The 26,409-nt window shown below is 35.3% G+C and overlaps 1 protein-coding gene across 1 annotated transcript in view; it reads right to left on the bottom strand.

The window, feature by feature from the left end:
* The window catches only part of CNTLN (centlein), a 440,159-nt gene that overhangs the window by 177,562 nt on the left and 236,188 nt on the right, over window positions 1-26,409 (bottom strand). The window contains exons 12-13 of the mRNA XM_036739595.1: window positions 20,961-21,082; window positions 19,505-19,627 (exon numbers count right to left, since the gene is read on the bottom strand). Coding sequence (XP_036595490.1) covers window positions 19,505-19,627; window positions 20,961-21,082 — 245 coding nt within the window. The remainder of the gene's footprint in view (window positions 1-19,504; window positions 19,628-20,960; window positions 21,083-26,409) is intronic.

Here is a 26,409-nt window from a genome sequence, read left to right as displayed (position 1 = left end):
AAGAAAGAATCCAAAGTCTGAGACTGAATCTCGGTGTGTTTTCGCTGCCTGGCCACATTCCCAGCCAACTAACGTGACCTTTGAGTTTTTCAGTGGGGTATGACTGCTTGTAGACTAACGAGTTCTATGTTCCACGTTTGGGGGGGGGGGTGCCAGCTCTGCCACACCAGCACTGCTCCTTCCCCAACCCCTAACCCAGACTGGGCTTAGATCTTCAGCAGGCTGTGCACTCCTGCTCTGATCCGCCACTTAATTCCTCCCACCAGGTGGGCCTGGAGCTGGAAGTAACAACAGCTGTAGCTGCCCCACCTCCGCTGCCCCCGGGGCTGGAAGCTGAACCACGAACTCCTTCTACTCCTGCAGCTTTTCCCACTAACCTTCTCCGCAGTCTTTGGTGTTTGTGGGTTAAGGAGTCTGGTAACTGCCGCAGCTCACTGATTCAGGGCGCTAGGGCCCCCTCCGCCCAGCTTCTGGTCTGGATGGTCCACGCCGTTCAGGCTGGGTTCTGCTCCACTCCGTTCCCAGGTCCCAGCTCCCAGCTCCGTGTGGGATAGACCTCACCCAGAGACCATCCAGGCTGTCCTGGGCTGGAGCCCTGCTTCCCTCTGCTGTTTTGTGGGTTCTGCCGTTCTAGAATTGGTTCAGAGCCATTTTTTATAGGTTTTTGGAGGGCCTCGGTACGGAGCTCACACTAGTTCCTGCTTACCAGCCGCCATCTTGGCTCCGCCCCTAACTTGGGCAATTGTAAGAGAAATTTAAACAAGTAAATGAAACTTTGAAACAATGACTTATGAAGGTAGGCCTAACAGGGGTGATTTATAGTATTTGGGATTTATAGAATTCCACTGACTATGAGAGTTTACAGATGATTATCTGTTACAAAATCAAATGAATTAATTTACTACCGTTTGGGGCAGGAGAGGGGTTAAATTTTCTATCCCTTTTGATGTAGAAAAATTAGGAAACCCTGCAGACCAGGCACTATAAAGATGAATTATATTCAGTTCTGTAATAGAAGACTGCAAGGGAAGGGGTTACATTTTAAAATATATGAAGTTGAGAAAGAGAAATTCCGTTCAAAATTACTCTAGAATGTATAAAATGTTTGGATGTCTATCTATCAAGATATACATGCTAACTGAATGCAATTACAAATCTTTAGTTACAAAAATAAATATGGATGAAAATAGTTAAGAGAATTATTAATTGCTTATAGGTAGGCTAAGCCAAAACAATAAAAGTGACAATACCGAAATAATTTTGTTGGTTCAGTCCATAGTTATAAAAATACAAAAGAATATTTTTAAAAACCCAGAAAAAATAACAAGAAAGTTCATCTTGAAGAAGAAAAGTTCAGGACTCTCTATTTGTAAATCCTAACAAAAGCATTACAATAAAATTAAAGCAACTTTGAGGTACCACCTCAGACCTATCAGATTGGCTAATATGACAGAAAAGGAAAATGATGAATGTTGGAGAAGATATGGGAAAATTGAGACATTAGTGCATGATGGAGTTGTGAATTGATCCAACCATTCTGGAGAGCAAGTTGGAATTATGCAAAGGGCAATCAGACCACGTATACTCTTTGATCCAACAATACCACTACTAGGTCTGTGTCCCAAAGAGATCATAAAAAAGGGAAAAAGACCCACATGTACAAAAATATTTGCAGCAGCTCTTTTTGTGGTGGCAAAGAATTGGAAATTGAGGGGATGCCCATCAATTGGGGAATGACTGAATAAGCTGTGGTATATGAATGTAACGGAATAATATTGTGTTATAAGAAATGATGAGCAAGCAGATTTCAGAAAAACCTGGAAAAACTTACATGAATTGATGCTGAGTAAAGTAAGCAGAATAAGAACAATGTACACAGTAACATCAACACTGTACAATGATCAACTATGATTAATCTAGCTCTTCTCAACAATATAATGATCTAAGACAATTCCAAAAGATTCATGGAAAATGCTATCCACATCCAGAGAAAGAACTGATGGAGCCTGAACACCGATTTAAGCATATTATTTTCACTTTTTTGTAGGTTTTTTTCCTTTTGCATTGTTTCTTCTTTCACAAAATGACTAACAGGGAAATATATTTTACATATATATACATATATATGTATATATATATATATATCAAACATTTGTCAAATTGCTTACTGTCTTAAGGAGGAGGGAGGGGAAGGAGGGAGAAATATTTGGAACTAAAAATCTTATAAAGTGACCATTTAAAATTGTCTTTACATGTATTGAAGAAAATAAAATACCATTTTAAAAAAGCACTGCAATAGAAGATGACCAAATGTCTCATGAAATTATGGAATGATTCTTAACGACCCAAAGTTTGATGTTAGTAATCTTATAAATTATGTCAAAGGTTTTACAGACTAGTTTCTTTTTAATCATCTTAAGCACTTTATATTGCTGAAGGGTTTCATAGTACACAGTCAGAGGAGAATTATCAGAATTCACCAGCCCTTAAAAAAATTTAGGTACTTTTGCATCTTATCATAGAAGTCAACTAGGATAACTACATACAGCAGAATACATATACAACTTAATAGTCACTTTTCTTTAACTCACATTTGTTAAATAATCCACATGGAACATAAGTGGGGACAAACAACATTGACTTGATGGTTATTTCTCTTTCAGCATTAAAGATAAAAGTCATAAGATCATCAATCAATTAATAAACATGCATTAAGCATTTATTATGTGGCAAGCACCTTCCTTCAAAAATGATTTGTAGACAGTTCTGTATTCACCTTCTTCTACTTCTTGATGTGATCTCTGCCATATTGGTTTGATGTCATTTATAAACTACCAATCCCAAATAGTTGTCTCAATTTTTTTTAGTTGTAGGTTGTCTTCCTCCACTTCGATTGCAGCTTCATCATCTATTCTCTCTCTTTTCTTAGCTTGTTCTTTAGTGTCTCTTCTATAAGTTCAGTATTACTACTGTACAGGAATATAGGAAAGCTTCAAGATAAAGCTAGAATTATTTTGGTACATCTTTCCTCAGTGTCTTCTCTTAGGTCAGTGGTGACAGAAAATTCACTGGAGTCAGAATCCCAGAAGTACAATAAACCATTAAGTCTCAATGTAAGAGTAACGGCAGAATAGAAACTAACACCAAACTATCCAAACAACTCTAAAGTTGACTGACCACCCCTTCGTGCCTCAATCATTTGGTTTAAGAATTTGCTTCTACCAAACTTTGCTATGGTACCAAGGTTTTTAATTATTTTTTCTCTGATCATGCCAATGCCAATGTCTGGGACAGGCAGCAGATTCTTTTCTTTATCACACTTAATTCTGACTCTTAAATATTAATTTCCAGCAAGAGTAGTTTCATCAGCTTGTGAAATTAGTTTTCTTTTATTGAAAGCATCAGAAGAATTTTAAATGAGTTATTTCAGGAAAATCTCCTTATTTTTGTACAAAGAATTGATTACCAGTTTCATCATCCTGTCAACTTCAGCAAAATTTCTTTCAATTTTTCTCCAATTTTTTTTTTATTTGGGATGCATTCAATCCATCTAATTGAATAGCTTCTTATCTCTGGCCACCATTGTCAGCTATCCAAGGAATCTTCTCTACTTTAACCCAGGTCATATTTTATTGTAACATCCACATCAACTTGATCATCAGGTACAGACAATTCGTACAAGCACTTTGGAAGTGAAAAGGAGGAAATAGAATAGAAGGTTCCAGAGAAGGAAACTTCTTAAGGATTTGAACATGTTTATAGATATATAAATTAGAAACCAACGGAAGTATCAAAATTAGAGATGTATGATAAAGGTAATAACTATTGCAAGGCCATGGAAGAAACAGGAGAGGTGAGATGCAAAGGTACAGACAAAATGAACTTTAGTGAGATGTAAAGATCACCTCTTTTGTGACCAGAGTAAAGGAGAAAAGAATGGGTAATCATGGTGAGAAATGCAGAAGAGTCAAAGGTGCTCACATCAGATCCTCAATCTCTTAGAAGCAAAAAGATGTTATCTATTATAAGGAGGAAAGGCTATTTGGCATCTTGAACAGAGAGATAGGAAGGTTTGGAATATAGGCTAAGAGAAAATAAGATACAGCATAAAGTTCTGAGCATACGGAGAAGTAGTGCAGTTAGTCAAAACAGGTGGTTGTAAAAGGAAACATAGAGATGGAGCAGTAGTTAGATAAGCTGAAAGAAATAAAGGAAAGGTTTTTTTAAGGATTGGGAAAAAGGAGAAATTGAAGATGAACGAAGAAGAATGACTGCTAAGCATTCTTACTTCAACCACGCATCCAATTTCTAGATATCCTCACTACCTGATTGTCCTCTTCTAGATGACCCACTTAGAAAGTAAAGCACCAAACTAGAGACGGTACTCCAGACATGCTCTTACAAGAACAATTAGCAACTATTTTAAGCTTGTGCCCATATCTTTTTCACACATTTATGAGTGAGCTATGTTTGCCTAGTAACAACCATACTTCCTCTGGGCCTTAAGGTCAACTTCGATATTGTAAGACCTCTTGCTCTAAATCAATGGTGGCAAACTCACCAGTTCAAAACTTCTAAGTATGGCCCTAGTCAGATTAAAATTGTAATTGAGAAATGTCTAAATAAAAATACAATATAAAATAGATAATGTTAACTTCTTGTTTCCTAAGTCAGTATTTCGACCCCAGAGACTTATTTCTATTTGAGTTTGCTGTTGTTGTTATGTTTGTCCTTCATTCTTGAAGAGGACCATGACATGAGGGAAATGATGGCATGACTTGCACTTGACTTTGATTTGAGTGAGAGAGGTATGTGCAAGGTCACCAGCTTCACTTTCTCCTCCAGAGCCAACTAGGTCCAGTGGCCTGATATTCACCAGGACACCCAGAGATTTGAGTTCGACACCATTGTTCTAAGTGTCTTCTGCATCAGTGATCAGGAGGCTGTTTCTTGGTAGAGTGAAAAGAATGTTAGATTTGAAGTCAACATACCTGCATTCAAATTCTTGCACTCCTTACTACCTGTGTGACCTCAAGCAAGTTACTTAACTTCTCTGAGTCTCAGGTGCTTTATCTATGAAATGAGGAGAAAGGTTAAACTATATGACTTTTGATGTTTCTTTTAGCTCTAACTATATGATCTACAGATGGTGGATGTGTTAAGTCTTAAGGCAGACAACCAATGGAAAGAAATAATTCCTTCCCATGAATTCTTTCAGTCTATAGTTTTCTTAAGATTCACTGTCCTGGGTGGCTCATCAGTTCTGCTATCCTTTTTACTTCCATTCTACCTTGGGAAATATGGTATACTGCATGTCTATCAAATTCTCCAGTTTATGAAGTTCATATGTCATAATCACTTTATCATTTATCCTGAAGGCTTTGTCGCTTCAGTCCCTTGGTCCCTCTTCCCTTCATCAGTTGGATTTCCTGGCATGTCACCCGTATTTATGAACTATGCATTCTTCTGCTCTCCCTGGTGTTATCGGAACCCGCAGCTATGAGGAATGCCACGGATACCCTCTAGTGGCAGCAGTGAAATCTTTGCAGTAACAACTCTCCTAAAAAAATTGCTGAGATTATCACTGGTTGTGTTACTCACTACTCTCCACCTCTAGTGGAAGGCCAGATTGTGAGCTCCCTAGAAAGCCAACTCCCAGAATCTGAGGGAGACAGTTTTAGGCTGAGATGCAGATGCTGGCTGTGGATTTCCAATACCATGATAATATTGCAATCTTTTTCTTTTTTTCTGATCAAGTTTATCTTCACATATCTCCAAAAAAATTCTTAGCTCTCCTTTTCCCCTCTCCCGGTCTACCTTATATAATACTTGTTTATGTGTAAATTGTATCCTTCCTTATTAGACTTAACATTGGAAAGAGCACTAGTGATGGAGTTAGACAACCTAAGATCAAATTCAACCCCTAATATTTATATTACCTGTCTAACCTAAAGTCAGTACTTACCTTCCCTGGAACTGAGTTTCTTCATCTATAAAATAAGAATAGATGAGGCAGCTAGGTGGCACAGTGACTACAGCACTGGCCTTGGAGTCAGGAGGACCTAAGTTCAAATGTGGCCTCAGACACTTGACACACTTACTGGCTGTGTGACCTTGGGCAAGTCACTTAACCCCAATTGCCCTGCCTTCCCCCTGCAAAAAAAATAAGAATAGATGGACTAGTTGGCCTGTGAGATTTTTTCTAGCTTTAAATCTATGATCCCATAAGTCATTTTTATTGTATAAAGTGGGCACTTAATACATGTCTGCTGTTGAGCTGAAATGAATTTACTAAGAGGATGGATATAGAAATAAACCAACATATGAATCCCTGGTGGAACATGGTTTTGGTGAATTACTGAAGGGCTCATTTATTCAGTTCTGAAAAATCAGTAAAGTGAATCTTAAGGATCCCACAATAAATTTTAAGTCACAATAATAAGAATCAAACAAAAATCTAGAGTTGGAAGAGACCTCAGAGATCACCTAAGCCAATGCCCTCATTTTACAGCAATTGTAAAATGAATTCAGAGAGGTTAAATGTCTTCCTTGAGATCATGCAGATAATAATTAGCAGGGCCAGGATTAGAATCCAAACCCACTGATTTCCTCTCACTCCAAATCCAGTGCTCTTCCCATTACTCTACATAGCCTCCAGGCTGGTATAGAGATGGTGAGGATATAGAGGAAAAAGACTTGGAGATGTCGTTCAGACTGGACCAAGATATTGGTCCAAACCCCATAGAGTAAGTGGGTACGCCTGAATTAGAACAATAGTGCCCTAAAGATAGAGGTTCAGAGGTGGAAAGCCCTAAACACATCTGCAAACAACAGAGACCATCGTGCTGAGTCAGAATACCAGAAAGCCTGAGCCTTGACAGATGGAATGGACAGAATGCATCTAGTCAGGTTTCTAGAAACCAGTTTGGAAGACTCGGCTGGGCTTCTGAGATAGATATTTTGATTTGCTCAATAAGACAGAGTGCAACAATAATAAAAAAAAACAATAACACCAGCAATATAGTTAATAACAACAATAGCTGGCATTTATGTAGGAATTTAATCTTTGCAAAGCAATTTACAAAATTTTTTCATTTTTCTCCTTGCAACAACCCTAGTAGCTAGGTGCTATCATTATCCATCCTTGTTTTACAAATGAGAAATTGGAGGCAGAGAATAGATAAGTAACTTGCCCAGGGTCACTCATCTAGTAAGTGTCTGAGGCTCAAGTGTGCCTGACTCCAGGCCCGACCCTCTGTTCACTGCACCACCTAGATGCCTGTACATTTAGTTTTTACACAATGGCTTCTCTCTGTCCCTCTCTGCATAATTTTGCAAGAGTGTAGACCTTTTCAGGTAGTAATGAGCAGGTCTTGGTACTCCAGATATCTCCCTGGAAGGTTTGATCAGGTACCTCTTACTTTCGTAGCACTAGTTATCCTGGTTCATGTATAAAAATATGTATAATAGCTTTTTTCCTCGTAGCCAAAAATTGGAAATTAAATGGGAGCTCTTCTATTGGGAACGGCTAAATACATGTTGATATATGAATATAATAGAATATTACAATGTCATAAAATTATGGACAATTATCAGAGGAAAATGGAATAACTTTTATGAACTGATGCATATCAGTCAACAGAGTTAGAAAAACAATCTCTACAATGACAACATTATAGAAAAAAAACAGATAAACCCTAAGTCCAAATGAATAAAAATGAAATGTATCCTCTTGGCAAGGACACACTGATATTTTGCTACTTGAAAAGTAAATTAACCCAATTCCTAAAGATTTTTCAACACCTGGCTCAAATGTCAGATCTGCTATGAAGTATCGCTGATTCCTTTCTTTCTTCTTTCATAAGACCTTATGTAGCAAGTGGTTTTTTTAAACTGTTATAAAAGGCACTTTTAAACTAAAAATCCCCCTATAAATGTTATTTTTTACTGTTTTGTATAATAATTATTGATGTAAACAAAGTACTCCCCATACACAGTCACTAAATTGCCATGAGGTCATGTGTTATTTAAATCTTTTTGTCTCTATTATGTTTAGCACAAAGTAGGCACTTAATAAACACTTGTTGAATTGTATTTATTAAGCTATTATCCCCATTAGACATTTAATCAAACAACTAGACCTCAAAACAAAAGGGAAAATATTTTCAAATACAGCAAATAGCATTTTAATTTGGTTATTTATAGACCCTGAAAAGAAGGTATAAGTTGAACAATAAATTTGGTTGCAAAAAACAGAAGTAAAACATAACGACTTGCCAACTATTAAAAGGCATTAGCCATTATAGGATGCATCTGCTGAAAGGATTTTGAGAGAGTAAAGTTTATTTATAATTAAAGCTTCTTTATATGTATCAGTTTTGTTTAAAAAAACTACTAATTAATAAAAGACTTTTAAAATCCTGTCACCAAAATTTTAAAGACATTGGAGTTGAAGAATGTGTTTATTTTTAGTGTAATTTTCTATAAAGGAATTGCGGTTGTTGGAGAGGAGCTAGGGAGCTTAACATCAATGTGAGGTCTAAGTAAATCATGTTAGAAGTAAAAGGGCCATAAACTTGTAAAGCTAGAAGGGAATTTAGAAGAATCATTTAATTGAGACCAATCTCCTAATTTAAAGAGAAGATTGATAATCATTTTTAAAATTAGATACATAGGCCTAAGATGAAATTATTTGAAATAGAGGTTCATTCATTTTTTCAGACTTATTAAATTTATTCTTTTTGGCTTAAGAACCATGAGTTCTGCAGAAATTTATGAAAAATTCTGGGAGTTTCTGAATACTTCTAAACATAGTATATATGTATAAATATAATTCCAATTCTAAATTCTCACTAACTTCTGTAAATTCGATGGGCAGAAACTGGGTCACTGGATTATAGGACTGAGAACTGGAAAAGACCTTTCAACAAACTATATATTCCAACTCCCCCATTTTACAAATAAATAACCCAGATAACTACAAATAGGTAGTCCAAAGGCATGAACTGATTTGCTAATGTCACGTGGAGTAAGTAACAGAAGCTAGGATAGCTAGTGGATGATATTTCCTCTCATAATTTTTGGGCCAAATTTCAGCTTCCCTATAGCCCTTTTACTTCCTACCAATTGTTTAAACATGGTGGAGTTGCAATTCAGGTGACTATGATGAATTAAAAATAGATGCTGAATGTGGATTAAAATGAGTTTTCCTTATTTTAATGTAAAATGGTACTTCTTAAATGCCTAATCCTACAAATGAGTTCTATATAAATGAAACTCTCATTCTTTTGAAAACTAATTACTGAAATTAGTTTACTTTACATATTTATATCAAATAATCATTAATAATAAGTTATTGAAGTAATATAAATTATTTAAATTACATTAACTAATTACTGAAATTAATTATTGAAAGCCGTTTTAATTATTTTTAAATTTTTATAGATATGATAAGCTTAATAAAAAACAAATGTGAATATTTCAACATATACAGAAAAACTAAAAAAGGAAGTTCTGTTGTGGATTTCTGGTACATACAGTTTGGTTTTTCCCCCTACTATGTACAACTTGGGTGGTTTTTTTTATTATTGTTGTTTATAAAATTCAAATTTGACAAAGTAGTTCCAACATTGTCCTACTATTTGATGTCCATTTGTGAACTTCCTTATGCTTTCTTATTTTTATGTTTTAATGATTCATAAAGCTCTTTCCTTTCTTAAGTATAATTTTCACTATTCCTCCTTTCACCCCTAATTCATCATCCCCCAAAAGAAAATCAAAAGAAAAGTTCTCCCTTATAACAAACACTTCTATTCATGTAAAACAAATCCATAACTGGTTTTCTCTGAAAAGTGTGCCTCATTTTGAATCTTTGTGTGAATAGGTGTGAAGAATTCATTATGTTGATTAAAGTTCTTAAGTCTTTCACAGTTATTCATGTTAATAATTGCAACAACAAGGTTGCTTGCCATTACTGTGGCTGTGTAGGGCCAATAACACCAGCATACAGGAGGGCTACTAGCACAGGTTCTTTGATCTGCTTTTCTAAGGAAAGCAACTTTAAGGGGTTAACAATCTTACTTTAATTAAGCATACATTATCATTCACTTAGTTCAGGGGAAAAAATCAGCACCCTGAACTTCAGAGAAAACACAAACAGAACTTACAAGCAGAAATTATATAAACAGAGCAAAATAACACAAATCAACAGACAGGCTTCCAGCCATCTGACCAAGACATTACATACATAGTTACCAGAGAGAGTAGCACCAACATCTGGGCCTCTCAAAGCCAGGGGGCTCCAATGGCTACCCAGAGTCTCATCTGGTCAAATCACACAACACTCTTCCAGTGAGAGAGCCCCAAGCAAAATGCTAACCTCAGAGTATATACACACTTCTTCAGGATCAGAGGGTGTCACAACCATGGGACTCAAACCCATGTGACCTAAGCCTTCCTGTGACTTAAGCAGGTCATCAAAGACTCCTGATTCAATCAAAAACTCTTGACTGAAACAAAGGCAAGACTCAGGCACTTGATTGCCTTAGTGCTGAAAAGCACTCCAAAACAAAAGACAACAAAAAGTCCCATTTTACTTGCCATTACAATAATTTTGTAGCATAGATCAAATTATTCTCCTGGTTCTGCTTACTTCAGTCTATATTGGTTCATGGAAGTCCCCTCAATTTTCTTGAATCTGTTACTTTCATCATCTCTTTTATTCCCCAGCTCTTACCTAACTGATGGGCAGCCACTTTGTTTCAAGTTCTTTGCTACAAAAGAAATTACTGCTATAAATTTTATTGTACAAGTGGGTATTTTCTCCCTTTCTTTGATGCCTTTGCTGTATAAGCCTAGTAGTGGTATCATTAGGTTAAAGAGTGGGCAGAATTTAGTGACTTTCAGAGATATTTCTAAAATTCTTTCCAGAATGACTGGACCACTTTAGAGATGCATTATTATACTTATTCTTACAATTCTTTCAAGGATTATCATATTTTATTCTTTTTTCTCACCTTTTGGTGGATATGAGGTAGAACCTCAGAGAGGTTTTTTCATTTATATTTCTTTTATTATTACTATTTGGAGTACTTTTTCTTATGGTTGTTGACGGTTGGCTTTTCTTAGTTTGCGAAGTATCTGTTTATATCCTTTTCCTCTTTACATGTTAACAAGCTTGGATCAATTCCCCATATTTCTTGAATTTCAGAGCTTTATCAAATTTGGAAGTGAACAAACATTATTAAGTACCTACTATCTAGATGGCTCAGTGGATAGAGCACTGCACCTGAGGCAAGAAGACCTGAGTTCAAATTTAGCTTCAGACATTTACTACCTGGACAAGTAACCTGTTCGCCTTAACCTGTTTGCCTTAATCCATTGGGGAAGGAAATGGCAAACCATTCTAGTATCTTTGCCAAGAAAACCCCAAATGGGGTCAAGAAGAGTTGGACATGACTGAAAATAAATGAATAAAAACCACATCCCTGGCAGTGTACAGTCAGACCACTAACTTGTCAGATCAATGATCAGAATTTATATTAAGAAAGAATAGCCAGACACAACTGAACAACATTTTGAACATGATGCTAAATGCTTTACAAATATTATTTCACTTGATCTTTGAAATAACCCTGAAAGGTAGGTAGTTTTATTATTACCATTTTACAATTAAGAAAACTGAGGCATACAGAGGTGATGTGACACACCAGGGTCCAACGGCTAGAAAGTATCCAGTGCTGGATCAGAACTCAAACCTTCCTGAATGTGGGCCCAGCATTCTTATCTACTGAACTGCCTCACTCTCTACATTTGTGATGGTTTTTTGCTACTTCCAGTGACTAGGATGTGTGGAGCACCCCTCTGCTAGTGAATTTCCTTGTATGATTTGTCATAAAGTAAGTAGGACAGTAACATCACAGATTTAGAGTGGGAAAGGGTGGTAAGAGAAGATGTAGTTCAACTCTATCACTTGGCCAGTGTCACATGGGCAGCATTACCCAGGTAATAAAGGGCAAGGCGGAGCGCAAACCCAGCGCTCTCTCCACAATGCAACTCCTAAGCCAAATAAATCTCTTCATCCCTCTAAACCCAATTTTCTCAACATCAAACCTGGGTGGTCCAGGTCACTAAGGGTGACTGTCAAAAGAGGCATCTATAACTCCAACATGTTGCTGATAGACCCTTAGAGAGATGCAAATTTTTAAGAGATTAAATTCTTAGCCTCATAGATTTTATTACTGAAGCAGAATCTAAAAATATTATTGAAAAGAAAAAAAGGACCTTATATTTTTACAGAAGAATTTGTACCTCTTTCAGTTGTAATTGAAAAAGGAAAAACTAGAAGCAATTTATATGTTCAATCACTGAACAATGACTTAATAAATTATGGCATCTTAGTGTAATGAGATATGAACCTATGAAAATGAATAAAAAGAGCACAAAAATATGAAAGACAGTAGCTGATATAAAGCAAGATCAGCTGACTACAATGCAGATTGACTACAATTACTTCACAGAACAAAAATAAATATAACTTTTATGGAATTCTCCACATCAAGGATTTTAGATCTTCATGAATGCATCACATTAATGTTTCACAAAAATCATAGAATAATAATAATAATAATAGCTAACATTTATAGAATGCTTATTATATGCCAGGTGCTGTACTAAGAACTTTATAATTATTATCTTATTTGATCCCTACCCTGATGGAATTTACAATCTAATGGGGAAAGAAAACAGCTAAAAAGGAGCTGAAAAGAGGAGGGGGAAGGCTACCTGTTGTAGGGATATGATGAAGTCTGGCAGCAGGGCTGAAAAACGATTTGAGGAGGTACGAGTTACAGAAGTTTATGTCATCTTGCAATATGATGAGTTTCTGGAGATCATGAAGGCCAAGAGAGTAGCCAGGTAGGAAATGAGACTTCTGAGTAGCCCATATGCTTTTCTTCTCATTCATTTATTAAGCCTGAACTATATTTTCCAACATACATTTTACAATCTTCCCTAATGCCACCATTAAAATTAATGAGTATGAAAGTATAAGTTGACTTATTTGAAGGAGCTTGTCCAATGGTTCATAGAATTTAGTTCTTTATCTTCTGTAGCAGATGTTGTTGCATACGCTTCAGTTATCTTAAAAGGGTCAATTTTATTTCTAATAAATACAAAGTCTATTCATAGCAACATGCAACAATGTTTTTAATGATTTATTTTATGATGTGCAAACTGTAATTACTATAATAATGAGTTTCTACTTAGTGAATGTATTTAGTAAAAAACCTTACAGTTATAAATAGATTCTATCATAATTGATATAATATATCTAGAATTATACTACATTTCTTATGTTTCAACTTAAAGCAATTTAAAAGGCCTGCATTATATATGTTCAATAGAAACTGACCCTTGGCTACAAGTAGAGATAGCAGGTATTGCTATAGGAAACTTAAATAGACAAATGACAATATATTTAACATAAAACTGTATAACTTAAAATCAAGGGTTAACTAAAAGTTAGCAAAGAAAGGATCATTGCTAATGTGTAAACAATCATCCTATCTCAGTATCTTCTTCCTAGCTGAATGTTAAAGAAAATAAAAATATATATCCCATATTATGGGTAAATTTAGCATATCATGACAGATAAAATAGTACCATTCCCTTGGGCAAGGTCATATACCTTGGCTACATTTAAAAAAAAAATATTGTACAAAGAGACTTAGATCCAAAATAATTTTTTCCTCAAAATGTCCAACTGCATGTCTGCTTAAAATTAATTGTGGTCTTCCATTTTAGAAAAGTAGAGAATAAGAATTCATCAGGTTAGTATCACAAGAGAAAAATATGAGATGATTTAGAAATGGCTAGAACTTCAAAGAAAGATACAGGAAGAGGTGAAAAGGCAGCTCTGGCTAGAGTAAGAGAATCAAAGAGTTAGCACTAGGGTTCTCAACCAGGTCTTAAGACACTTGAAGAAAGAAAAAAATTAAAAAGAATGTCTGGGGCAGTTAGGTGGCACACAGACACTAATTGTGTGCCTCTGGGCAAGTCACTTAACACCAAATGCCTCCCCAACCCCCCCCCCCAAAGGAATGTCCTTCATTGGGAATACTGACCTCAAATACTTCAAGGACTCTGAGAGAGAAGGTAGCAGAACTAAAGCAGCCAATTTAAGAAACCTGAAATTCAGATAATGATCTGATATCCAAGAAATATAAACAACTAATAACTATATAAGAGCAAAAACCATTCCTCAATAGAATAGTAGTCAATGGATATGAATAAATGTTTCTCAAAAGAACTTCCAACTATCAATACTCATAAGAAACATTATTCCAATCGGTTAACCAATCTACAATCAACAAGCTTTTCTTAAGTGTTTACTACATGCTGGGGACTATGCTAAACACCCAGGACACAAAGAAAAAGTGAAAACATTCCCTAATCTCAAGAATTTTACATTCAAATGAGGGAGAGATGATATGTAGATATGGAAATTAAGAAAGATGACAGGAACTTCACCTGCATTCAATGGCATAGGAAACTCCTGCATAAGGAAATTCTATCAATGTACAATTAAACTGCCTAGAGAACTGAGAAGTAAAGTCACTTGCCCAGGATCACCTAGATAGTGTGTTTCTAACACAAGATTTGAATCCACATTTTCCTGGCTTCAATTCTAACTCTCTATTATTCCCAGCTGCTTCATATATAAATAGGTATATACAAACAATTAATAATAAGAGAAATACAAATCCAACGAACTCTGAAATTTCATCTCACAATCAGAAAATTGGCAAAGATGACAAAGGAGAGGAATAATCAATATTGGAGGCGTTGTGGAAAAACAGGTACACAGTTGGTGGAGCTATTTGATCCAACCATTCCACAAAGCAATTTCTTATGCAAAGAAAGTAATTAAAACGCCAATGCCTTTGATCCAAATATCCCAATGCTAGTCATAAGCCCTAAGGAAGTCAATGATAAAAATTATTAAACAAAATATTTATAGTAGCACTATTTGTAATAACAAAGACCTGGAAACAAAGTAGATGCCCACGGATTTGGGAATGGCTGAACAATCTGTGGTATATGAATGAAATAGATGAAATAGTGAAATATGTTAAAAAGGAACAATGAATATAAATAATTCAGAAAGAATAGAAAGACATATGAACTGATGTACAGTGAAATAAGTAGAATCATGAAAACAAGACATATGATGACTACATTAATGTAAATGGAAAAACAACAAAATATTTGAAACTGAAAATTGCGAAATTATACTGGCTGAACTAAGATCCAAAGAACAGTTATGAAAATGTTCCTTCCCTCATTCCCTTCCACTGCTTCACAGAGATTGGAATGGGGAAGGAGGATACTTAGGGGAATGGAATTGTACATATTGTGCCAGACTTTTTCATTGTGTTAATTCTGCTGTACTTTTCCCCCCTTTTTATTTTTTATTATAAAGGAAAGCTTTCTAGGAGAGGGATGAAAGCTAATACAAGTGACATAAAAACCCAAGTAAATAGTTTTAAAACAAAATAACATATATTTAGCCCACTCCCATTGCCTTATATACTAGTAGCAGTATAAAGAGTATATAAAGAGTAGCAGATGAACCAGACTGGTCCTTTAAGGAAGTAGTCCCTCACCCCCTTTTTGTGGTCTCAATTATAAAAGGTCTAGTAGCCTGGAGAGTAAATACATCAGAGAATATACCTAAACTCTCACTTTCTAGCGGGAAGAGATCCTGATCAAAGTGAATGGTTGGCAAGGAGATAAAATGGAGTACAATTTTATATCTTTTTAATTTGGAAGCTCTGTTATTTTATCTTTTATTTTTATTGTATTTTGTGATCCAAGGGTATTTTCTTGTGTTTTAAGCCTTGAGCCTGAATCACTGAACTGGCCAAGGTTAGGCCTGGCCCACAATACCTGCTGTACAGTAAGATATGAACTTAGGAAAAAGGGAAAAACAGAGACATGTTTCAATTTGCACAATAATGTTCTTCACTATATAGAAATGCTTCAGTCTACTAGATGCTACATTTAAGCACATCACCTGCCACATACAGCAATATAAATAGATGGTAGGTACAAAGACAGACAATTGGTGTCAATGATGACAGGTAATCGGCAAGAGGGCAGCAACCCTTTAACAATATCTCTGAAATAATGGTAGTAAGTTAATGAAAGAAAAATAATGTATAAAAATCTAATCTAGTTTAGAAATTCACCTACCTGTAAAGTTAAGATATTAAAAACACAAAGCTATATTTCAAATAGTTTGAAACCTTTAAAAATATTATGACTTAAGAATCATTTAATATTATTTATGTATCTGTTTGCATCAAGAACCATTACTTAGGTGTGTCTGTTGTAATATTATTCTCTGAGTAATTTATAAAAGGCTTCACACCTTTAGGAACTGAATCTTTTAAAGAGTTTACAGTTTCCAAGTGGATAGTTTCTCTTAATGACAACTAACCCAGTACTCCTTACTAAACTTCCACTCTAGTCTTTAAATGCTACAAAATACATAATTTTAATAACATAAATGAGAATGACTAAAGTGTTTGCAAAAGTTATGATACTAGCTAAGTAGCAGTTCACTGTGTTCTTTTAAACCACATTAAATCAAGAAAAATTACCAAACCATTTACCAAAAAAAGGACACTATTTCATAAAATATTTAAAGATGATCATTTTTAGGTAAAAGCATTTTGTAGACCTCAAGATTCATCAGCAATATTAATCAGTCAGGGCAGAGGGTCACCAACATTTTGACAGTAAGCACAATTTACTTTACGTCCTTCAATAACAGTCAGAGATAAAGTAGAAGTGAAATGGAAACACTCACGTGAAAAAAGCAGTCAACTCCACTGTAGCAGTTTGTGTGCTATTCATCTAATCACTTATCATAGAAGTCATGCCTGACACATTTTTAAACTTCATGTATCCAGAAACTCTTTCATTTTTATCTTACTCTGGGCTTAAAAAGAGACCATGATACCTGTGGCCTCTTACATGAAGTTACAGTCAGATTTCTAAGAAGCAGAAATTAAATCAACAGAGACTTTGCTGTTATGGGTGTGTTTTAAGAAAACAGTACCAGGAGTCTCTAACACGTGAATAGATTATCTGACATATTTGTCTGTGACCTTTTCCCTATTTCTGTTGAGGACATAGTCTTTTTTCCAGACACGAGAATGGATAAGCAAGGAGTCATCCACAATTCCTTATTCTCTTCTACCAATCCCATATTCACTTATTCACATTGGCAGTTCTTGTTCATTCTACCTCTACATTTCTTGCATACCTCTCCTTTTCTCCAACTATACCATAGCCACCATAATTCAAGCTCACATTACCTCTTACCTGTACTTCCAGTGATACTCTCTTAATTTATCTCCTTGCATTTAGCCTGCATTCTTTTGAATCCATATTCACATAGCTATCAAATTATACTCCTAAACAGTAAGGTCTAAACATAATCACTACCCTTTCCAAGGTCCAGTAGTTCCCTACTGCCCTTAGGACAAAATGTAAGATCCTGTTAGGAATTTAAAGCCTTTCGCAGTCTGGTCTACTTTTTCCTGGGCTGATTACACATACTCCCCTTTACACATGCTATCTTTTGGTCAAATGGATTACTTAATGTTCCTTATACATGATATTTCTTTTCCTACCCCTGTGGCTTTACATAGGCTGTCCCTTTTTCCTAGAATATTCTCTCTCCTCACTTCTGCCACTTAAAATCCCTCATTCCCTTTAAGGCTAAGCTCAAGTTCATTTCCTGCAAGAGGACTTTCTTAATTCTCCTAGTTATTAGTGCCCCTCCCATAACATTGTATCTCTTTTATATACGTTTTAATTTATTTATCAACATATACGTTGTTCCCTTCCTCAATGTAATGTCACGTTCCTGAGGTTAGTGGCTGTTTTATATTTGTCTCCATATCCCTGCAGCCTGTCACAGTCCTGGCACAAGGCAGTCGCCTAATAATACTTGTGAATTCAATGAATTGCCCATCTTTCAAGAACCAGGTCAGTGTCACTTTCTCCATGAAGTATTTCTTGATTTTTCTACCCTAAAATTATCTTTTTCTTTCCCTGAATAGCCATAACACTTTAACTCTCTTATTGTACTTTCTTTTTCTCCTTTGCACTGGAGTATATCCATTATCCTTACTAGAATATAAGCTTCTTATTGACAAGGACCGTGTCTTATTCATCTTTCTATTCCCCAAAGTACCTAGCATCGTGCTGTGTAGAGAGAAGCTCAAGAAATGTTTGAATGAATAAATTTATGAAAAGTTTCAAAGACAGATATTCCATTACCAGCATTAAATATTTATTCAGCATCCACAGAATATGTTGCACAATATTCAACACCTTAGAGTCCATAGTTCGAGTTTAACATGTTCTTTTCTCTAAAAGAGCTTACAATTTTGTGAAACGGCTTATAATTTAGTTTTATGTGTATTATGGAAAGACCTTAATGCCATAAAATGATATGATAATTTATAATTTGCTAAGAAAATTCAATAAACTTTGATGCTCAGTGCCACACCTGTTGCCAAATTCTTGGACTAGCTATCTATGAAATTCACAATCTTCCGCAAAAACTTGAAATTCTGATGGCTAAAATTACTGCAAGGTAAAGAAATAGTTAAATAGCAGCAAAAAGCTAATTATACTAGGCTAATTTCCTTTTGTCTACAAGAAAAGAAAGTTTTCTTTCATTGACAGACTGAGTATAATAATATGTGAATTATAAGATCAAAGAAGCAAACTGTATGTTTTCTAAAATATGAGTTTCCTTCACCAAGTTTTATACTTACTGTATCTAAAAGAGCTGTGTGAAGGGATGAGCATTAAGCCCAAAGGACAGGCAATGCACAGCAAGAAAGAAAGCAACTCCCTCGTGTCTTCTTCAGGTCACTACCAAGGACCATGTTAGCAGATCCACACCAGACCCTTAACAGGCAGCTCTGCTGCTACCAGTAATTAGCTTGGACAGCTCTGGCTCCAAGAGTAGCAGCAAGGCTACACCATAATGAGCTCAGCTGGGATTAGCAGGACAGGGCAGGGAACCAAGAGAGCTGAGGCATTCTGCATTGCGTATGTATCAAGGAGATCAAACAAGGATGGCTGGCTAGGTTATCCCCTCACCACCTCATTCCAAAAATGAAGCACGGCAGTGTGTAAAATACAGGCTAATGAAGAGCGACACCTCCAACAGATGAGAGCCACATTAATTAACACAATCCCTAGATCATGTTATACAGTTTCTGTTAGTAGTAGCAAACGTACAACTTGTCACTGCATTATGAAAAAAGCCTGTGCTTTTTTCTTCCCTTTTTTCTTGGTAAAAAGAAGATGGTATAATCTTCAAATTATGTAAGGACTCTCTCTAGTGGCCTTTGAGCCATATAAAACCTTCCCAAATGTTTCTCCATGTACATATTGTTGAAAAAAGAAAACTCACTTTTCAATCAATAGCTTCTGGTGTTCCCTTTTGAAATATGTCAGCTCGTTCCATAGAGCATTAGAATCTTCTTGTCGGAGCTGCTGGGACTCTCCTCTCCTCATTTGTTTGTTTCTGTCAGTCCTATTTCATAATCAAGATGTTTTATTATTTTTCTAAAGTTTAAAATCTAGAAAAACTCATACATCTCTGAACTTTAAAAATCCATTAGATATATTCCTAAAAGGTAATATGAATGCAGTTTTGATTGGATGGTACTTCAAAAACCTAGTATGTTTAAATTAAAGATCTAAAATAATTTCATAAAGTTGGACTGCTGGTATGAAAGCAGAGCCCTTAATATGACATATGGCAGTACTGGGTCTATCTCTCAAATTCTGCCAATAGAGAAAATGTACATTGTAGAGATGTCACAGTCTCCAAGAAAGGTTACAAGCCATCAGCTAATCCAGCATATGTTGCCAACAAATCTGTAAGTGGTATAAATGCCCAGTCTTAAAAGCAAGCTGTTAGGTATTCATGTTGGAGAGTGAGCCATTACATTATCAGGGCTTTGAAAAGTTATGTGCTTAGAGTAGTAGAATCTAAAATCATTTTACACTTTGTTTTTGCTCAGGTGCGATTTGGTAAAATTTTCCCATCCGCCAGGAGAAATAATTAAAAAGTAGTATAATCAGAAGAACTTTCTCTACCATGATCCAATTTTATTTTGAATCTCAGTTTTCAAGAGATAAAAATCAACTTGGTTTATAATTTGGAAAAGTGCTGTACTGGCTAATTTAGAAATTTTATTTCTACATACAAGCAAACAATGTGTACCATCAACACTGCCCTGAAGGATCTCTCGCCAAAGAAGAGACTATACTACATTTTCTGTGCTCATTCAGTCCTTTGCCCTCTGTTGATAATGTTAACAAGGGAGCCACTTACTACTAACTGAGATTTGAACACCTGTTCACAGCAATTGAACTGAGACCACCAATTCATTCAGATAGCTATAGAACAAACCAATGGATTGTTAAGATTTTTAACACATTCTATGTTAAACTATATTAACTATAAGTTATACAACACATATGCCTCTTGTCTTTATATTTTAAAGTTCCGAATTTTATTTTTCTCTAACAAGTATTCTTATAAAAGTAAATATTCAATCATATATAACATGCTATTAGTTTAAAATTGTATATTTTAATTAAATCTATCTACAGAGATACCAAAAGGCAAAATAAATAAATAAATAAATAAATGTTTCCAACTGTTAAGCAGCATCAATACAATTTCAAAATACTAAAGGTTGGCATAGGTACTTTGTCATGCTCCATGTTGTCTACTTAGATTTATATGAAAAAATTTCTATCAAATAATTTTACAAAATCCACTAAGAACACTTAAAATGCTGTTGTATTCCATTTAATATTTAGGGAAGGTATTTTTTATGAGCTATGTAACTCACTTGCTATAGTTTTCTTCCAACTGTTTTAATTGCTCTTTTACTGCTCTGTAGTTGGTCTGTAACATCTGCAGCCTTTCTTTGCGTTTTTCATGGGCATCTCTTAGCTCATCATTTTCTTGGATCTACACAACACAAAGAAGTAAACATAAGAGTCTGGTTAAAGATATTAATATTATGTTTTAAGTAAAAACATAACAAAGTTGCAATTTAAAATAAATTATTAAATAATTATAAATGTACTTTTATTTAACTAAAGTAGAAGAATGACAATTGTTCTCATCAGGTTAATAGAACTGGTTTGTGACTTAATAACTTAATACTTAGTTTGGTAGGTAATTAAGTCATCCATCATGTTTTAAATAGTTGTAAGAACTTGCTACTAAAATTTTTAAAGTCCTTGAATTAGAGCTAGGATATAATTAGTTATGTTACAGAATATTTTCCTATTTTTTCTTAAGAATTGGTCAGTACAAGAGAGCTTGATCCAATATTCTTCCTTATTACAAACAAATGAGCCCAATTCTTCAGCGTATAGATTAAAAGCTAGACTATTGTAAACGAGAAAATTCAACAAGTTTACCTCTACACAATAAATGCATCAATTAGAAAGTACTTATTAAGTGCCTACTAGTTGCTAAGGCACTGTGCTAGATGCAAGAAATACAAGTACATAGAATAAAACAATCTACTCACAATGAGCTTATACTCTAATGAGAGAGACAAGTAGATATAAAAATACATGCAGTATAACTGTAAAGTTAATAAATACAAATATACACAAAGTAGTTAAACACAAGGCAGTTTGGGAAGAAAGCACTAACAGTTAAGAAGATCAGGAAGAGCTTTATGTAGAAGTGGCTGAGCTTCCTTTTAAAGAGAGAAGACCCCTATGAAGTAGAAGTAAAGAGAGAGTACATGCCAGCAATGGGGAAAGGCTAGTGCAAAGGCATAGAGTTGTCAAGAATTGGAAACTCATTAGCTATCTAAAATAATGCCCAGATTATGAACCAAAGAAACTGGAAAAAATAATGATGCTTTTTACAGAAACAGTAAAGTCTGGGAGAGGGAGGATTTAGGGAGGAAGACAATGGGTTCAGTTTTAGATACTGAGATTAGATGTCTTGGAAGAGGCAGAGAAAAAAATAGCAAAGTAGTAGAATGAAGCACAGCAAGCTTCTCCAAAAATCTACAAACATGTACTAGACTGAAGCCTGATCAGGAAGTCCAAGAAAAAGTCACAGGGAGTCATTTTTCCAGCCTTGGCCAGCATAAAGTGAAGCGAGGTCTGCGGACACTGGGAATGGGGTCTGACCAGGAGAGAACCCTAAAGAGCGCATCAGCACCCAGGAAGTTAAAGAGAACGGAGGCTGCACTGAGGGGCAGGAAGAGGTACCAGACCAATTCCAGGGCATAGAGAACTCAGAGTGAGGGAACATGTGACAACTGGCAGCTTTGTTAGTTACCATTTCCAGGTCAGAGATGACTGAAGCCAGTAAGAGAATGACCAGGGCAGACATTTCAGACCAAAGAGGACCCTGCAGTCCTGTCACTCTGTATAAGGAGGGCTTTTCAACAGGCTAATTAGGGCTAAGTACAGCAGAAATCTATTGAAACTCCAAAGAAGGAAATCCACAGCTCTCTTGCTCAAACACAAAACTGGGTCAGGAATTTACAGAGCTCCGATCACTCAACAGCAATTAAACTTGCCCAGGATCAGATCACTTTATGAGCACTGGAAGCTTGCAGTTCTGCAATCTGAGCTATTCCTGAAGTTCTGGAATAACTCAACACTTCATACCTTCCAAAAAACAGTAGCAGGACTAACCCTGACACTTCTTCCAGAAGTGCACAGAGCCTGGTCCCAACACAAAATACAGTCAGGAAAACACTGGGAAAAAGAGTAAACAAACAAAATGAATACAAGATTTAAAATCTATTATGGTGATAGGGATGTTCACAACACAAATCTAGAAGAGAATGACTCTAAAACATCTACAAGCAAAGCTTTAAAGAAAAACACACACTGAAAACAAATTTAAATAGAAGTCCTGCAACAATAAAACAAAAGCTTAAAAAGAGTTTAAAATGTTTTATATATCAAATGAGAGGACGGATGGGAAAAATGAAAATAAATGAGGGCTATGCAAGGAAGAATTTGAAGGGATTATTAACAGCTTTGGGGAGGACAGGTATAAAACTTTGACCAAGCAACAAAACACCCTAAAAACCAGAATGGGGCCAAGAGAAGCTTATGACTCCATGACACAGCAAGAAATATTAAACAATATCCATTAACTGAAAAAATAGAAGAAAATGTAAGCTATCATAGCAAAAACAACTGAAAATAGGATCTGATAAACAAAACAAAGTGAGAACACTTCAAACATCACTGGATTACTTTTTAAAAGCCATGAATGAAAAACATGACATTATAATTCAAGAAATCATAAAAGAAAATTTCTTAGACTTCTTAGAACCAGAGGACGAATTGGAAGTAGAAAGAAAATATCATTTACCTCCTAAAAGAAACCACAACCTGAAAACTCTCCTGAACATTATAGTCAAAATTCAAAGTTTCCAGGTCAAGAAAAAAAAATGAAAGCAACCAGAAAAACAGAATTCAAGCACCAAGGAACCACAGTCAACATCAACACAAGATTTAACAATCACCATTATAAAGAAGCAGTGCTTAATATAACCTATTCTAGAAAGCAAAAATACAGGCTTATAGACAAAAAGAACTTGTCTGGCAAACTGAGGATAATGCTACAAGGGGGAAAATGTATCTTTAATGAAATAGAGGACTTCCAGGTATTCCACATGAAAATACTAGATTTGAATAGAAAACTGAAACAGAATTTAAGTGACATGCCCAACAGCACACAATTGGGAAGTATTTGAGAGGGGATTTGAACTCAGATCTCTTGACTCCTGTACTAGTGCTCTATTCAATGCCCACTTAGCTGCCTCCAAATACTACAAAATTTGACCATACCATTATATAATTCTCAAGCACTATCTTCCAATGTGAACTTGTAACTAGAAAGAAATACCAACTTTTTTCAAAGGTTCAAGTCAAGAGGTAATTCTTTTTTTTAAATTTTTATTTTTAGTTTACAACACACAGTTCTACATAATTTTGAGTTCCAGATTTTCTCCCCTCCCTCCCCCCTCACTCCCCAAGATGGCATGGAATCTCATATAACTACCACGAATAACTTCGCATTGAATTAATTTATACACTAGTCAAGTTGTGGAGAATTATGACCAATGGAATGAATCATGAGAAAGAAGAAACAGAACCAAAAAAAAACAACAACCCAAAAACAAAAACAAAAGAGAAGAAAAGAGGTAATTCTTTAGAGTCCAATAATCATTTTATAATGGTAGTACCAATAAATGATTGCTTAGTTGGGCACTATCAATAGTGTTCTCTTTTCTTAGTGACAGTAACAGTGCCAATTTCTGCCTTTCCCTCCCTCATGTCAACAATCAAATAAATGTATGAAGTTTTTATTTCAACAGCATACAAAACTCTACCAAACTATCCTGGGAATGCTTTTGGAAGGGTATTACATTCAATTATTTTAAATAGTTATTGAAAGTAAAGTGTATATAGTGCATTGGTCCAGTTACTATTAACATGAGAGTTGTTACATGAAAAGAGCACAAGAATGAAATTTACCAATGCTCTTTTTTTAATTTATTTTTTTATTTTTAGTTTGCAACACTCAGTTCCATAAGTTTTTGAGTTCCAATTTTTCTCCCCCTTCTTCTCCTCCCCCTTCACCCCCAAGATGGCATGTAATCTGATATAGGTTCTACATATACCTTCACATTGAACTTATTTACATAACAGTCCAGTTGTAAAGAAGAATTATAACCCTTAGAATGAATAATGAGAAAGAAGAAATGAAACCAAAAAAGAAGGGGAAAAAAAAAGGGAGAGCAAATAGTTTGCCTCCATCTGCATGCAGACTCCATAATTCTTTCTCTGGGTGTGCATAGCTTTTCCCATCATGAGTCTTCTGGAGCTGTCATTGAACTTTGCATTGATGAGAGGAGTCAAGTCTATCAAAGTTAGTCCTTACAGAAACTGTGTGTCTGTAATTGTATATAATGATCTCCTTGTTCTGCTCCCCTCGCTCAGCATCAGTTCATATAAGTCTTTCCAGGTTATAATGAAGTCTGTCTGCTCCTCATTTCTTATTGCACAATAGTATTCCATTACATTCATATACCATAATTTGTTTAGCCATTCCCCAATTGATGGGCATCCCCTTGATTTCCAATTCTTTGCCATCATAAAAGAGTTGTTATAAATATTTTTGTATGTATGGGTCCATTTCCTACTTGTGTGATCTCTTTGGGATATAGCCCTAGAAGTGGTATTGCTGGGTCAAAGGGTATGCACTTTTTATAGCCCTTTGGGCATAGTTTCAAATTGCTCTCCAGAATGGCTGGATCAGTTCAAAACTCCACCAACAATGTAACAATGTTCCAATTTTCCCACATCCTCTCCAGCATTACCAATGCTCTTTGACTAAATGTTATTAGAAAAAGAAGACATAAACTAGAGTCAGAGGTGGTATGGAGCATTTTTAACAAAGAATTGTCGAGCACAAGGGTCAGCAGACCTTTTTCTGTACAGCTCATGAGCTAAGAATAGTTCTTATTTTTTATCGTATTTTTAACATATATTTTATTGTATTTTAAAAATATAAATATTTTATCCTATTTTAAAATATAAGTATTTTATTGCATTTTAAGATATGAAAATCATTTTAGCTTATAGGTTGTACAAAAAAACAGGGAGAGATTTTGCCCTTGTGCCACAGCGTGCCAACACCTGGTCTAATAGAAAAAATAACGGGCTAAGGTTCATAACGTGTGGTTTTGAGTCCACTATACCTTAATGGGCCTCATTTTCCAATCTTCAAAATGAAACTGTTAACCTCATTTTAAATTTGTAAGGTAGTTTAAAATAAGTATAGGAATAAAGACTAGACCAGTGATTTCATTAGTTTAGGGAACTCTAGAGAAAGAAATTCACTCTACCAATGCAGATAAGCATTTTCTATGTAACATATAGTCTTATATACAGAGTGTATAGCAGTTAAGTGAACTGCCCAGGGTCATACTGCCTTGTATATGTTAGAAGAACTTGAACCCAGGTTATACACTAGGACATGGTGCCTCTCCCATTTTAAATAATAATGAGAAAATGGAAACAATGAAATGAAGTAGGAATAAAAAAGAATAATATTTCCACACCTTACAGCATGCAAGGTGCCCCAAAATGTCTTATGTTTGTTTTAAGTTATTAAGACTAATAGTTTTTTAAAGCTTTAAGCTTAAAACTGCAGTAAGATTTATAGGGCATTTTGCACTATGGAGTAGTAATCATCAAAATCTTTTGTTACTTGTTAAAAAAAACAAAACCAGAAAA

This window comes from Trichosurus vulpecula, chromosome 9 (assembly GCF_011100635.1).
Source record: "Trichosurus vulpecula isolate mTriVul1 chromosome 9, mTriVul1.pri, whole genome shotgun sequence".
In the NCBI taxonomy this organism is placed as follows: domain Eukaryota; kingdom Metazoa; phylum Chordata; class Mammalia; order Diprotodontia; family Phalangeridae; genus Trichosurus; species Trichosurus vulpecula.
The sequence above is the reverse complement of the archived record's forward strand: the minus strand, read 5'-3'. Positions and strand labels throughout refer to the sequence as shown.